At 45.1% G+C, this 16,914-nt stretch overlaps 1 protein-coding gene across 1 annotated transcript in view; it reads right to left on the bottom strand.

The window, feature by feature from the left end:
• The window catches only part of DEPTOR (DEP domain containing MTOR interacting protein), a 115,873-nt gene extending 99,350 nt beyond the window's left edge, over positions 1 to 16,523 (bottom strand). The window contains exon 1 of the mRNA XM_037048453.1: positions 16,244 to 16,523. Within this exon, the coding sequence (XP_036904348.1) occupies positions 16,244 to 16,371 (128 nt within the window). The 5' untranslated portion in view covers positions 16,372 to 16,523. The remainder of the gene's footprint in view (positions 1 to 16,243) is intronic.
• Between the last annotated feature and the right edge of the window lie 391 nt (positions 16,524 to 16,914).

Genomic DNA, 16,914 nt, shown 5'->3' with positions numbered 1-16,914 from the left:
ACAGGCTACTGCCAAAGAATAATTTATCTTGGCAGAAGGAAAATAGATGGAAGCTGCATGTTTAGCAATTAAAAACAGAATCAGAGGTTAAAAGACCACCTCAGTTAACCTTTGAACTAAACATCATCATTTATCAGATAAAGCCAAGCTTAAAGTCCTCATTTCAAAACTTCAGAGGAAGTCAAAATGTACTTGGAGTGCCGAAAGACGGAATGCCTCCTCTGGATTGTAGGCCGGGCAGCCGTGGACCCAAGAACGAGTAAGGCACTGTACCTCCCCTTAGAGAGGGCACAGATCGGCCAACTGTGGAGGGACACACGGGATTTGTGGGTGTGGCCCCAGAGGCCCGGCTTGATTTGCCAGGCAGTGAGCTGGCTGGGACTGGGAGCCCAGCCTTTCCTCGGCAAGAAGGGCTGTAGCCAAACCAAACTCCCCCGAGGATTCATGGCTTCCCTTCTCCAGCAGGTTGGGCTGTGACTTCAAACAAGGCGCCAAGGTCTCCAGGCACAGCACACCTGTGTACACCTGGCATTTCCCAGCTCGGTCTTTTCAGTGCCTGAGTTCCTATTATTCATGAGCCAGAGGCGAGGCCATCTTCACACTGCATCGTAGGAAGGTCAAGTAGCAGTGGGGCCTGGGTCTGGCAGCTCTGGGCTCATGCCCAGCTCTTTTAGAATAATGAGAGGATAAAAGACCATGTATCTTTCTTGCCAACCCTCTGTATTTATGGGTCCCCAGTAAAGGTGTTCCTTAAGCCACACCATAAAACATGGTGTTCACCTTTACCCTCCTTACCCCACAGGGGGGACAAAAAAGGGTTGTAGAGGCCTTGATGGAAGTCTGTACAAAGCACACAAAGACTCAAAGCAAGAGGAGCACCCATTCTTCTAAGTCACCAGAATGTTGGCAACCAGAGCAGGACTTCCCTTTTTAGAAGGTGTCACCTCTGGCTTATATGTTCCATTCCCAAAAGTCTGAAGGGGATACAGGCCTATAATCACCTTGACCCTCCTCTTGGAGAATTATCGCACAGACACAGGGTTTCTCCGTCAAGAAAACATGGGCTCTCTGAGAATCTTGAACTTGAACAACCCCTCTGCCATGGCAGGGACTTCAGGTCACAGAGATAAGATGCGGTTCTCAAGGCCTCATGGCACCATGTGGGGAGATACTGAGAGATACTGAAAAATCCTAGTAAGCGCAGTTTTTTAAAAGACTAACTGAATTTCTCAACTTTAACCTTTGGTAATAGGTTAATAGACAACCACAGAGTTTTCAATAAGCGTCCTCCTTGATATACGGTGCACAAAAATTTCCAGGAAGGGCCTTTCCCAGAACTCCCCAGACAAAGTAATTAGTAACTGTTCCAATGTTCTTTCAAGGATAGGATTTTTGACTCTAAAAGAAAATAAACTGTCATATCTTATTATACACGGGTGTGCTTCTAAAGACTGCCAGGCTGCATTTCATAATAAAATTTCCTTTCACAGAAGCAACCAATACGAATTGCAGTGATTTCTGCACATGTATATTAGGTTCCATGAGTCTGCGTGCTGTGCTAACGGGGCCTTTCCGTCCACCGCCCATACATTTAGAAGCTCACCAAGAACAGAATGAGCCCTGGCTGCTTTGGCTCAGTGGACCGAGTGCCAGCCTGCAAGCGCAAAGGTCCCCGATTTAATTCCCAGTCAGGGCACATGCCAGGGTGGCGGGCCAGGTCACCAGGTGGGGGTGTGCAAGAAGCAACTGATCTATGTATCTCTCACACATCGATTTTTCTCTCCCTCTCCTTCTCCCTCTCTTCCTCTCTCTAAAAATAAATAAATACAATTTTTTTTGCAGTTTTATAACTCTATTCAACAATCAGCAGTTAGTTCTCATCCACACTAACTGTCTGTAGAATTTTGAACCTGGTGACAGGTATGTAAGTGACCAACGTACAGAGCTTGTTTGGGGAATCTACACCCTCACTATGTTTTCCGGACAGCCGCAGCGGACACGGTGCGGGACTTTCCTCACTCCTGTGGCCCAGATGGCTTTGTTGAGCCCGGGGTCCCTGCGCGCATCTGGAGTTCCATCCCCTTCACGGCAGAGGGCCACCTCTTTCTTTAAGTGCGCGAGGGGCGCGCCTCTTGAAGCCCACCCCATGGGCGCGCTCGTGGACTTCGACGGCGCGTTCTCTGGTCACTACCTGTGTGATGACAGAGCGGCCCTTCTTCTCGCCGCCCTTCTTTGCGGGAGCCGTGAGGCCGGGCCCAGGGTGGAAAGAAAGACTAAGTAAATAAAATCTTTTTTTTTAAAAAAGAACTGGTTGAGTCCTGGTCACCAGAAGTTTTCTCTGGCAGGGGCCAGGAGGTCAGCTGAGGAGCACAGCTAGGGCAGGAGCAACATGAAAGAACCGAAAAGGTCTCCGTCATCCCCGAATTCTCACAGTGTTCAGACTCCCTGAGTAAACACTTCTCCAGAAGTGCTGACATGTAGCCAAACCAACTTCCTCTCCTTCTCCAAGTTCCCCTTTCGGATATGAAATTATCTAACAGCAAAACAGCCACCCAAAGTGGAGCTAACAGGAAGACAGAGAGATTCCCTCTGGCTAACTAAGCATGCCAATAATCAAATCGTTTTGTCCCATGATATACAAAATGGCTCAGCTGAACCCTGGTGCATTGGAATGGCGGTTTCTAAGGAATTCCCGGCCCTGCATCCTACACCTTCATGGGAAGGACCCGACTGTAAATTACAAGCAAGTCCTGAGTGATCCGACTCGGCTCTTCTGGGCTTAAAGCCCTCATCAGGGCGAAGTCAGCAAACTGCAAACGTGTAGACCAAAGTGTTGGCTCCAGGCCCGACTTCTTAGATTTCACGGACAGTCCTCGACGGGTTTAACTGGAGCATCTCTCTCTTGTACTCCACACGGGCACAAGAAAAATCACTCTTTATATCACAACGCCTCTCCAGTGCTCAAGTAGGAAACGTCTGGTGCCTTTGTATACATCACCCACTTTGAAGAATAAAAAGCTAAACTCAAGGAGTATTATCCAAGAAAAAAAAAACACACTTCTATTTGGCCATGTCCCTCCTAGGCATCCTCATGGGGAGATGCGGTACAAAACCAATGCCAAAGTCTCTGCCGTGAAGTCAGTGCCATGATGCACTGAGATGTAAGCTTACCTCTTACTAATCTTGGACAAAAACCTGCCTCCTTGAAAATCCAAGGAGCTCCCATTTTTCCAAATTATGCAGAAGGAAGGGAGGAAGTTGATAAAATACATTGAAACATGTGACCTGAAAGACCTTTCTTCGTTGTGTTATGTAAGTAAAGAGCATTTGGCCACTTTCCCAGAAAGTCTGAATCTTAATTATCCCTGAAGCAGCTCTGCTTCAACAAAGAGATGCCTTCCCAGCTTTGGCTGGGACTATCTCTGGGTGGAGGTGTTCCTTGGAAAGACATCAAAACCCAGTGATAAAAAAAAAAAAGCATTCTTTGGGGTTTGAACCTGAACCTTGTGCCGTTTTAGTTGAGAGTTCTCTTTGACTTCTATTACTGAGCAAATCCCGAATACCGGGGCCTAACTTCCAAATCAGAGGGTGGTGAGGGGCGAGAGTTCAGGGAGGGTCCATGCGGATGCCGCACAGGTGATGGGGAGCTTGCGGTGGGGAGGTTGGCAGGGAAAATCATCACGTTGAAAGCACCAGAGCCCAAGATGTATGCGAGCGTCTCCTAACCCCTCCCGAGTTGTACCTTTCTTGTGGCTTTTCTGTGGGTGCTTTTTTCTCTGTATAAGCTCCCCTTCCCAATTTTAAATTATTGCTCCTAAGAGTTTGCCTTAATCACATCATTCCTTGCTCCAAAACCTTTCCATGGTTTCTCATCATTGAGCCCAACTTGTCCTTTGTGGAGGTCAAGGTGTTTATCTCCCCAATACTCACTGAGCTCGCAGTTTAAACCACTCTACAAATTGCCCTCTACATGTTACGTAACTGCATCCGCCTCTCCCCCCCCCAACCCCACTTAGAGTGGGGCGTGAAGGTAAGAGGGGGGGCCCACTTCTTAACATCTGACGGAGCTACTTCCACAGTTGTGGGCACCCAGCAGGGACTCGGAGAGACCTGGATTCACAACGAAGCTCCCACACTTACTACTCTCGCAATCTCGATCGAACTGTGCGTACCTTAGTTCCTTCCATTATCAGGACTCTGTGAAATAATATACGTGGAAATGCATACATAGGACAGGACCCGACACTTCACCATTATCAGGAGTTCATTACCGAATTCTCCAGCTTTCCATCTTCACAATCCGCATATAAAAATACATGCCTTGACCACCGCCCTCTGTAACTAACTTTTCTGCCCCCCGTATCTCTGTGAGTTATGAGAAGATCTTTGTACTGTAGCACTTTTCAAAGAGTACTCCCCCAGATCCGGAGGGCCCACATCTGACCCGTTTCCCCACGGCAGGCTGCCCCCTGGATTCACAGCTCTTCTCGGTGCATAGCCTGTGTCTCTCTGTTGTCGCTGAGCCCTCTTGCCCTGCAGGGGTCTCTGAGGCCACCATCTCCCCTACCCCAGAAGCATGGCCTCCTTTTCTAAGTGTCCTCTTAGTTCAATGCTTGATAGCCCCTTCGATAATGTCCCAGCCTTAGATTTTCAGTAAGTTCTTTTCAATGTCTTTTTTAAAAACAGTTTCTTATATTTTTTCCATCATCATTTCTCCCCCTCACACCCTCTTCCACCTGCACTCACCCTCTTCATTGTAACCACCACGCTGTGGTCCGTATCCGAGAGTCCTTTTTTAGGCTCCACCTCTCGCCCAGAACTGTCAGCCTGCTCCCTAAGGGTCTGTCTCTACTTTGCTTGTTATTTCAGTGTGTTCCCTAGATGCCGCATGACTCCATTTTTATATTTATTGAATTGTGAATGTATGAATTTATTGAAATTTATAGTTCAATTTATTGGACTATATTGTACTTTTGTAAATTTTAAGATAAATGTGTTGTATGAGGATATACATGACATGAGATTCATGTAAAGTATGATAGTTGCGCCTTCGTGGCTCCCGCCCCTTTGAGGTAGCCACCCTTTATGTGCTTAATTTTGCCTTCAGACTGTGGACAACGAAGGGGCCACCTACTAAACCTGACAAGCTCGGGGGAGGCCGGCATGGGAGCCTTACAAACGCAGAAACCTACAGGACCACATAAGATGGGCTGACATTAAAACTTTCTCACTAAAAGTAGGTCATGGCAGGTGGTCACGTCCTAGGCGGGTACTTCTCTGTAACAAAGACCACTCACTCTTCACCTCCAAATAATTTCCTTTTGATCCCTCCGTGCACAACCACCCAACGAAAGCAGAGACCACAAATCCCCTCACTGGTATTATTATCATATTAAATGTTAACTATCCTATACCCACCTGTGCATGTATCTGTCTATTTTCCTCTGCTCTGCTTTCTCCTGCCTCCCCACTCTCCCACCAGGGGGACTCATGCAACCCCCTCAGGCCCCCTCCTCTGACGGCAACTCATAATAGAAGGCACAGGGCAGTCACTCTCTGGAGCATTTTCTGTTGAGATTTTGCTTCCTAGCAATTTCTGTAGGTTTGGCTCCAATAAACTCGTAACAACTCTTACAGGTTTGGATGTTTCCCTGACAGGACAAATACAAGGGAACAAAAGACTCTTGCCTTTAGGAAGCCTAGAGATGCTATTTTGGGATTTATATTCTTTTTATTATGTTGCAGGTGGTTTATCTTCACCGTTTGGAAATCTTGAACCAGGAAGGTGAATGTAAAGTCCCTGATACTCAGTTAGTTCAAAAGGTTAGGCGTTGAGACTCCTAGAGATACACGTGATCACTGAAGGTGGTCTTGGCAAAAGAGGTCCTCCTCCTGCCCCCAGCACCTAACCCAGGGTCTGGCACGGACAAGGCGTGCAGGGGTTGTTTCTAGAACCAGTGATGAGGCCCTGGGCAGGCTCCTGCCAGGATATGCAGGGTGGCAGCGACTTCATGCCACTGCTGAGCCACCTTTTGGCTTCAAAACACCAAATTCAACCTTTCCTTCAGCTTTGCAACCCTTTGGCTGGGTTCTGAAAAGGAAATGGAGGCAAGGGCTTGACACGTGACAATTCTAAAAGTAGACTACCAAATTCTAAGGAGACAGTACTGTTTCAGAAGAAATACAAGTATATATGTACATAGTATCACTTGGTTATACTATCTGGAAGAGCCATTTCTCTTTCCTAGATGGGAAAAATGTGATTTTTGTATTCTCTTTACAAACACACAACATTTAAAAATAAACATGATAGTGACTTTAAGACAACTGGTAAAAGACATGATCATTTCTCCCCAGCGTTGAGTTGTTTTCCTTACTGACAAATACAATGCCTGGCGTCAACACAGTGTGCTATTAGGCCACGGATTCCACCTTGTACCCACACTAGACAAGACATAGTTCTGAGCTCCTCAAGAGTAAGGGGTTTCTCTTATTTTACTTTGCGTCTTTCAAAGCAAGTACTGCAATGCCTGACATACAACAGACAACAAATACAAGCTATAAGGTTTAAAGAAACCTTACCTACAGTAAGGTTTAAAGAAATTCTTCTAGAATGAGCTGATATATAGTTGTCTGTAAAAATAATGTGCCTTAGTGTTTTGACTTCCTGCATCGTAATTCACACTTGCAGAGAAACAAAAGATTTTTGTTTTTATTAGTGTATTTTGTAACATGTTATGCTTTACTGTTTGTTTTCTCAAAACAACCTGTGCTAGATTTTTTTCCTTCTTTCTCTCTCTCTCTGTCTCTCTTTCCCTCTGTCTCTCTCTCTCTCTATATATATATATGAGCAAGGAAATCCTAGAATGGTATAAATTGAGTACATAAAATACATGAACTGCAGAATGACCCTTAAGAGACAGAGAGATGGCAATAGAAATAGAGACTGTGTATGTTCAGCAGGGAGATGCCTCCTTGGCTTGTGTTATCCACTCCCCTAGCCCCAATCCCATTGGTTTACAAGCAGGCATGGGACCTAAGTGGTCAAATCAGCACGGACTTTAGGAATTGAGTTTGAAATCCTAGGTGGAAATGCTCCCTCTCTTCCCCTGAACATTATGAGGAGCCACTCGAGGCCGGAAGTTCCTGGGCCACCACTGGCTTCACAAGGAAGCCAACCAAAGAGAAACAGCTGATACATGAAGGAGCTACAGGACAGACCCGACAGAACTACCAAGAATGAGTTATACTTCAAGGCATCACACGTCCTAGATTTCCAGTTTGGGGAGCCAATATACTGTTTAAGTTGGTTTTCTGTTTCTGGAAGCCAAAGCATTAAAAAATATCTAGACGGAGGTTTCAGTTTCACAGATGTCTGTCTTTGTCCATGCTCACCAAATGTTGCATTTCATTGTATGTAAGTTTTATCTCTTAAAGAGCCATAAACAAATAGTGATCAAGCTAGTGAATTGCATGTTGAAGGTTTCAGTAGCATAAATTGTCTGCAATTTACTCCAAATGCCTAGAAAACATATGACCTGATAGATGAATAAAAGAAGGACTCTAAGGATAGTTATTATATATAATAGAGCAAGCACGGTAAAAAGTTACTTGTGGAATCTGTGTTCACTGTAGAATTCTTTAAACTTTTCTGTACATCTGCAATTTCTCATAGTAAAATGTTGGGGGAAAAAGCACCAGTTCACCCTTATTCTGTATGTATGGATGACCTTATATACTTTGAAATAACCTGTGGCCCTGGTCAGTAAGCCGAGGTCTGTTAATCCTCTGTCATGATGACTTAGGTCATATATACTGGCATGCTTGGCTATCAGATTCTACAAGCCAGTTACGAATAAATAACATCTGACAAACGAGAAGAAAAATGAGTCATGGTTATGCATTAGATCACTGCCTCGAACCTCAGATTACACTGCTTTTTGTTGGCCATTCTCAAGAAGAACATGGGGGAGCATTTGCTCCCTGGCTTGAATCATCAGTTTGGCCCAAATCAACTCATATTAAAAAAAAAAGAAGAAAACAGTACATTAAATAGGAGCTTTAGTAAAGTTTTATTTTATCAACTTTGTTATAGCTTAACTTAAGATGGTACAAGGGGCGTTTTATACTCATGGTAAAACTGTTGTATATCAACACAGGGAATAAACCCTCGTTTGTTTGTTTTTTCAGGAAATATATTTTGTGAGAGTTAATTTTGTTTATGGAAAAGTTAAAGAGTAAAGGTAAGTAGAACTTTAAAAAAAACACTCAATGAAAACAGGAACTAAGTTTACCCCATTCTCCTTTCCTCCTGGGGAAAAGGAAAGGAATCGGGAAGCAAAACAGTTACTTCTACATTCCAAGAAATTCATGCTACCCTGGACTAAATACATGTGCCTGAAGATAGTGTGCAAATATTATAAAGAGAATTACACTTTAAATAGCAAACTAACCCAGGATCTACAATAGAAATATGTGCAAAATCCCTCTTCAACATGGAAAAAGCAACCCCTTCTTAAATATTTGCTTTGTAAAATAAACTTGCACTCACATACATTGCTCGTTCTCAGACCAGCACAGAATTACATATCTCTATGCTACCCTCTTCCGAGTGCCCCTTGCTTTTTCTCTGAAGATGTCATTCATAGTGTATTCCTCCAGAACTTCACAACTTGTCAAAAAAATGGCTGAATGTCACAGATAATAAAAATGCAGCGACTCAGCTTAATGAAATTGGGACGGCAGGAAGTGAGACGCTCTCTCTTAATGACAGAATGTTCATCAGAACATTTGTTTCTCACACCTTAAGTCAAGACCAGAGTAACTGCTGAGCATTCTGGGCTCAGACTGGTCCTTCGGAATCCTGCCTGATCTGCCTCAAAACCCAAGGTGCGGGTCTCCGCAGCTGGACTGCTTTTGCCACACGGAGGGCAACCCCACAGAGCTGGATGGTCTCAATAACGCCAAGACCTCAGTGGGTGCTGGGCCACGGCCTGGAATCTCTGGGCAAACATCGGAATCAACATCTGTAGGTATCGGTATTGCGGAAAGACAGTGTCAGCAGGAGTTAAACAGATAAACAAAGAAACACTAACAACAGTAGCAGAACCACAAGTAGCAGCTGAGGCTTAAGAGGGGAAAGCTTGGGCCTATCCCGACGGCTGACACCAGCTGCTAACGATCTCCTCTGCTCAGCTGCCATGGGCTTTCCCATGGAGGCCCTGGCATCTGTCCTCTCTTGCCACACCCCAGCGCGAACTGTTATCTGAAAACCATACATAGGAAAGGATAACTTGTCCCACACTCCTGATGTGTTTTCTCTCTCTTCATCTCACCTCTTCTATCCAACCTAAGAAATATCCTCAAATCTACAGGAAAAAAAAAATGACTCTTTGTGCAGAACTGAGCAAGTCGGTGTTCTTTCTGAACTCTTCCCGGGGCGGCACCATCCCAGACAGCCCCGATGAAAATAGCTCCTGCTTCCCCCGTACCCCTGCTGGCACCGCCACGGGGAACAGCTGCCGCTGGCATGCTGTCTGACCCACTAAGCCCTCTGTCCCCACCCTGTCTCCAGTGTTGTTCTCCAAGTAGCTGGTAACCCATGAAAACAGTCCCTGAAGGAAGCTTCCAAGTTTGGTCAAGGCTGATAAATACTGGAGCAGGGATCTTTGTCCCTCTTGTTATCTCCCTGGGAGATAAGAAGAGGGACAAAGGAAGGTGTGATGATTTACGTCGGAGGAAGAGGGCTGATCATTTCCCCTCTGTCTTCTCCTAACCACTAAATTCATAGAAACCCACCACGTAAGAGCCAGCACCCCAATACGGGGAAGTGGTTATGGGAAGTGGAAAGAATGGGAGGTGAAGGAAGATCGCTCTCCTCTCCTGCTATTCGTACCATTCGTCCGGATCAACGTTCCTGATGAATGGTACGAATAGCAGGAGAGGAGAGCGATCTTCCTTCACCTCCCATTCTTTCCACTGCAGGAGTTTCTAACTTACTTGCAGGTTTATTGACTCCAAAGCTGACGAAAGCCACAACTTAAATATCAGCATCAGCCTTTTAGAAAAAAGAATCACAAATACTCTATTGTTTGTAAATGATTCACACGCTAATCATTTCGAAATAAGGTTTACTATAAGAGTAAGTGCACAAGGGCATAAAATAATTCCTCATCACTTATCGAACACTTACTGTCTTCCATTTGCATGATGTTTTTGGCAAGTGACAAAGCACTTTCGAGTGCTCTCATTCCAAGTAACAAGACTCTGCTGAGAGCCTGGTCGGTGCCAGAATCGTGCTCAGCACCCCCCACACACACACTCCCACTTGTGAGGGAGAAAGGAAGTTCACAGGAGGAGGGTGTGTGTGTTGGAAAAGCCCCCAGTTCAAAGACAGTCCAACATTCTACACCAGGCTTCTCTACACCGACTCCAAATACGGTGATCTCCGTTTTCTAACCACCCCCAGAAGCTGAACAGGCAGTAGTTTCCTGACTCCAGGATATACCTTCTCTGCTTCTTAGAAGAATGGAAGTGCATTCCTTCCATTTGGATCCTTGGATTTCAGCAGTAGCTTCTGGGTAGTAACTTTTGGGCTAGTTCCTGCTGTTCCTGGACAGGCAGTGTCTAGTAGAGCTAAGTTTCCTTATTAAAGGTCACCAGTAGGGCTACCCCCTACGACATTCCTTATGACAACCTAAAGTTCCTTAAGTTCAATGTACAATAAAATGAACTATCTTTTTTCTATACTGTATGCTCTAAATGCCACATCTGAGATTTATTTTATTGTAGTTTGGTCCTTAGTTTAATGAGCTGGCTTTTACCTTTTATCTGTATACTGCATTAACACTTGCAAGAAGCAAACTCAGGAAAGCAACCCAACATTTACTGAATACATTTTCATGAAAAAGGCAATAGCAAGGCTCTAAGTGTCTGGAAAGGCAGTCTGTTATAACAAAAATCGAACAATTTGAAGGAGCTGCAATTTCCTACATCTTAGCTAAAATTTGTTGCCTAGTAAATTGCTTTTTAGGGAGCTAGCTCGTGATTGGATGAGATGATGGTAATTAGCATATTTAGTCTAGGTAGATTAGCATAACTGAAATGCCTGAACCATTTTCTCTTAATTAAGCATTCCTCATTACATTCTTAATACGCCTCCCCACCCCATTTCCATCCTCACAGCTGGCAAAATAGTAACTGCAGTTTATCTTCCCATTCAAATCATTATACATTCAAAACGAGTGGAGTGTAAATTAAGTTTTCAAAACCACGTATCATGCAAGACCTGGTTTAATAGTTAGTAGAGAAAACTATTAATAGTTAGTAGAGAAAACTATCTTGTCGAAACATAAACACTCTCTAGAAATAAATGAGATTTTTTCCAACAAAGGATGGAAAAAATCATTCATCGACTTGTTTGTTTGCAAAAGTTGTCACACTAGAATGTGACCATCTTATAAACACAATTCTGTTTTATTTCTGTCTTGTTGTTGCATCTCTAACCCTCTGAAGAGCTGGTTGAAGACACCATTCAATTGCAGTTCAGCATCCTCCTTACAAACAGGGACTCAGCTCTATCACTTTCTGGCTGAATGACCCAGGGCTGGTTAGTTTAAATGCCTCGGTTTCCGCATCGGCAACATGAAGACACTAAGCACATCTTCTGTGAAGAATTGCTATAAAGATTAAAGATAGAAAGACACACACACACACTTAGAAGAGTCCTTGGCAGGTAACCGATGCCATGTGTTACAGTTCTGGTCATGCTTCCCATCACCACACACAGAAGTGACTGTTGGCTTCTTATTTAACTGCCCCACTACACTTCCTGTCACGTGTCTCTGAGATTAGCCTACAGAAGAAACCTGAGGTGGATTTCAGACGTCATAACTAGAATCTCATCGTTGCGTGGGCAAATTCCAAGAGGAAAGACTTATCCATAAAACATACAAAGACAACTAATGATCTGAAAAATCTTAGTATGAAACTCCACTAATAGGAATGATTTCTATGTGCTTAATCATCTTCAAATTAAGAATGTTCTGAGGTTTTCTTGAGTATTTATGGCATCTTTGTTTTGTGTTCAGAGCAATACTGTAAAAAATACCTGTGTAAAATATCAGTTCCTTCTGGTGCGGTGACAATGCGTTCCTGAGAGTGATAAATATCACTGCATTCTTTGGCCCCTCAACAAAGAAAGCAAAACGGTTCCTTAAAAAACTTAAATATCTTGTCTTTCATGACTCTAATGTGGCATCCAAATGCAATTTTCATAATAGTTTCATTGAGGTCATTCACATACCACACACTTTATCCACTTAATGTGATAATTCAATGGTTTTAAGTATACCCACAGAGTTATGGATGGAAATTACCACAAGCAAGTGTAGAACATTTTCACCACTCTAAAAAGAAATTCTATCACCTGTTAGCAATCACTCTCCATTCCCCTCTTGCTGCTGCTGGAAACTTTTTTCTCTCTACAGATTTGCCTATTCTGAACATTCCGTATAAATGCTAATTCAGTACACACCCTTTTAGGTCTGACTTCTTTCATTTCGCATAGCATTTTCGAGGGTCCTCCCTGCTGTGGCCCATATGAGTACTTTATCCCTTTTTTCCATTGTACAGGGGTACCACACTTTGTTTATGCCATCATCAGTTGACGGGTAATTGTGTTGTGTCTGTTTCGGGGTATTATGAATAAAGCTGCTGTGAACACGTGTTTATACATTTTTATGCAGACATCTGTTTTCATCTCTCTGGAATGTACATACCTAGGAGTAAAATTGCTGGGTCATATGGTCCCAGTTTAACCTTTGAGGAAACGCCAGGCTGTTTTCCAAAGTGGCTGCTTCATTTTACCTGTCCACCAGCAGTTTATAAGGGTTCCAACTTCCCCAAGTCCTTGCCAACAGTTGTTATTATGTCTTTTTTTAATTATAGCCATCCTGGAAGTGTGAAGGGGCATCCAAATGCACTCTTCAGATGTAAACACATGGAGGACAGGTATTGGACAGGTAAGTACGATATTCTGTGACAAGGGGAAGCAGGAAGAGTTTAGGAAAAGGATCCCAAGGGTCAGGCTGGAAAAGGAAGAGGAACCGTCTTTGTCTGTTACTCAATTTCAAGTCCTTACGCAGCCAACTGCCCCATCCCAAGGGTCAGGATTGTGAATATCCCTCAATTTCACATCTGGAGCTTACAATAATCATAACAACTTACCTTGGTTTATTGACTTATTTCACAACGTTCCTTTCCGTGTTATATTCCATTGGATCCAGCACCACAGACCTTATGTGGGAGGATATTATTATTCCCATTCTGCAGGTAAGGGCAGTAAGACCCAGAGTGGCTAACTGATTGCCCGCCCCCCCAAAAGTTGTCAAAATAAATAATTATATACATAAAAAATATTAAATGAATAAAATTCACAGAGCTGGGCTTGGATGCCGATTTTTTAAATTTTAAATCCCCGTCCTTAGTTTCCTCCTTCCTCATCGCCTTCATCTACCTCATCTTTGGTGACCCAGGAAGTAATGGGTAAGCAAGAGAGGACAGTGCGCAACTGTGTGTGTGAAGCAATTAGAGGCAGGAGGCCTGAACAACACAAAGTCCCCACAATCAGACTGTAAGAGAGCAGCCAGGGATGTAAAAACAAGTTGGAGACAGTGACAGATGGCAAGGATGGTGGCATGCCCACTCCTTAATGAGAGGTCCCTGGAGAAATCAAGGAGCCAGGGCATAAGGCCACCTAAGTCCCTAAATTCTGATTGTGTGTTATCTGTACTTACAGCAGTGTACATAATTTACACACACTATATTTATTCAAACATTTATTGAGCTATTATTTATGTGCCGGGCACAATGCTAAGATGAGATCTTTTTAAAAAGCAATGACTATAATTTTCCAAAGTAAAATTAAATAGCTAACATTTACTAAACTTTTTACATATAGCATCATGTTTAATCCTCACAAAATTCCTGCAAGAAGAGAGAAGTGGAAACTGAGACACAGAGAAGTTAGGTAAATTGTCCCAAGGTCACAGAATGAAGAAAGGGTGGAGGGGGAATAAGAACTCAGGCAGCCTGGGCCCATTCCCTGTGTTCTTCACCACCACCCAGTCCTTCCTGCCAGATCTTGCCCGGCTGGAAGTCACATGTAGTGACACAGGAGACCAATAATACTATTAATTCTGGCAGCCATTTCTTGAATGTCAATTAATACATGAAGCCCAGGGGAAAATTCTCACAACCAGCCCAGGAAGTACTTATTACCACTGTAGAGGAGGAAAGCGTTTCAGAGAAGTGAATTAACTTGTCCAAGGTCACAGAGTTATAACAGCTAATGCAGATGTGATGCTCACTGTGTATATACCAGGCTCTGTTCTAGGCACAACTCCTGGGATCCCATCATAATGCGATGAGGCAGGCTCCATTATGACCCAATCATCTTAGTTAAGAAACGTGCCCAAGGTCCCACACTAGTAAGGGGCAAAACCAAGACCCACTCTGGCGAAACGTCCTCAACAGAGCAAAATGCTGGGGGGTATAAAGGGACTAAATGATAATGGAAAAAACCTACAATAAAGATAAAATTTTTAAAAAGGGCTAACTCTTGGCTACAAAGTGGCAAAGCAGCAATTCAAACCCAGGTCTGTCTTAACTCTACAGCCAGAGCGAGAGAGAGCCCTGTCCCTTCTCACCAACATGCTAAGCATGGCCCTGAAACCTACTGTTGTGCCAAAGGGTGTTAGGGTTCAAGGGAGTAACAGGAGCTCTGGGGGCACCAAGAAAAAGCATTTAGGCTGCATCGTCGGACAAAGAGCGGCACCATGCCATTTATTTAAGGCAAGAAAATGTATCCAGTTGAGGATTTTGAAAGGACAATGTAGTGATGAGAAGCAAACAAATTATTTAAAAGTGTTTCAGATTGAATTAGAAAATTGTAACTTTAATTTTTTTCAGTTAGAAACATTCCTGATGAAGGAATACAAGCTTTCATTCACTTCAATCTGGCTATATATTTAAAAAATCCTCAGGAAATAGAAATAGACAATTCTTGTAACGTTACACTCAATTCTTACGTCCAATATTTACTTCCTCAATCTAAGTGCTGCAAGCAGGGTGGATGCCAAACCTTAGGGATTGGCATTCACCTCTGCAAAGTTTTCTGTCTTTCAAGTCTGTCCGAAACACAGCATTTAGATACCATAATGAGCCTGGAGATTCGGACCAAGAACTGAAAGGAAGCGGTGTGCGTGCTGTTACCGCGGGGCGAGAGGACAGCAGGCAAGTTGTGACTCAAACACTGCGAAGGTCGGGGTTTTTCCCTGGCAAACTGATTTACGACCAGAAGAAGGGAAGCCGCGGAACCGGTCAGACCATAAGCACAATTCTTAAACAGGAATCCAAGAAGGATCAGGAATGGGATGTACAGAGAAGGCGGTGTTAGTTCTAAGAAAGGTCACTGCCCGACCTGGATGAGACCTGTCAAATCCTAATTCTGGCAACAGCGGGGCTGATGGACTCTTGCCCAAAATGTGCGCGCTGGGGCAGTTGACTCAGCCGCAGCGCAGTGGACAAGGTGCCTCCACGCCCCCTTGCGGGCCCAAATTACGACTGATGAGGACGTGCCTTTTAGTGATAGGTACAGTCTTTCAAAAATGTTCTTCCAGTTTAGCCCTCACAAACGCCTTTTAAGAGGGCCGCAGTGATCAGCCCCATTTTACAGATGAAATGCTGAGGCTCAGGGAAGTGAAGCAAGACTTGACAGCAAAAAGAAAAACCTTAAATGAGGGCGATCGTTGGGCTGGATCCTTTTATCCAAGAGTAATCAGGAGGGGACTGGAGCCGGCTGGGTCCGGCTGGGTCCGGCTGGGTCCACCACACCGACCCCTCTGGCTCTACGGGTGGATTAGGAGCTGGCTGTCAAGCGGTAGGCCTGGTAACGAGCACCCGGGTGCCAGGAAAGAGGGAGCGCGCGCTGTGGGCGGCAGCGCGTCTGCGGGCGCACCGCACACCACCCGCTCGCCTGCGTCCGCCTTCAGAGCCCCGCTCTAAGGCGCCGGGCTGCAGCAGCCCGGCACGGGCGCCAGGCGGACGGTCCGCTCGCCAGCAGCGGTCCCGGAGCCCGGCGCGCGCCGCAAGCCACGAGCCACGGCGCGTGTGCGCGCAGGACAGCTGCAGACACGGGCTGGCAGTATTACCGCGAGCCCACCGGCACTACCCCACGCCTTACCGTAGCTGCTCCCCGGTGACCAGGACCTCAGCCATGCGCTCCAGCTCCCTTTGCTGCGCCCCGCCACTCCCGCTGGGGCTGCTGTCGCTGCCAGCGCTACCGGCGCTGCCAGCGCTACCGCCCTCCATACTCCCAGCCGCTCCACTACCACTGCCTTCGCTGGCCGCAGCGGGTTTGGGTGTTAAATCAGTCTGCCCTTACAGAGGCCTCTCTCGCCATATTTGTTAGGGGCAATCCCGTTGCTCAGACAGGATTGGCTGGAAAGGGAATCCCTGTGGGTAGACTGGCGAGCTGCGCAAGTCGGCTCCAGGAACTCCAGCTTGGGGGCGTGGCTGAAGCCCGCGTGGTCGGGGGCGGGGCCGAGGGAGGAAAATATAAACATCTGGACGGGGCGCGGGTTCTGTGTTTCGTGTACCCGTGGAGCTTGAATTGAGTGAGCACCCTTTCTTTTACCCACGAAGCTCCTGCCGTGGGCCCTAGGGACAAGCTGGGGGGATACTAAACTAATGTGAAGATATTTTAATTATACTGCCCGTGTCCCAAACTGCTAAAAAGTAAAAATAATAACTATAGCTAAAGAGTGAGTGGGAAGAATAAACAGGTCACTGCAGGGCACGAAGAAATTAATTTTCCTGCCCCGATCCCCTTCGCCAAAAACAGTTTACTTATCT

Source organism: Sturnira hondurensis, unplaced genomic scaffold (assembly GCF_014824575.4).
Source record: "Sturnira hondurensis isolate 20B ecotype Veracruz unplaced genomic scaffold, ASM1482457v3 Scaffold0006413, whole genome shotgun sequence".
NCBI lineage: Eukaryota > Metazoa > Chordata > Mammalia > Chiroptera > Phyllostomidae > Sturnira > Sturnira hondurensis.
Note: the sequence above shows the minus strand (reverse complement) of the source record. Positions and strands in the feature narration are given on the sequence as shown.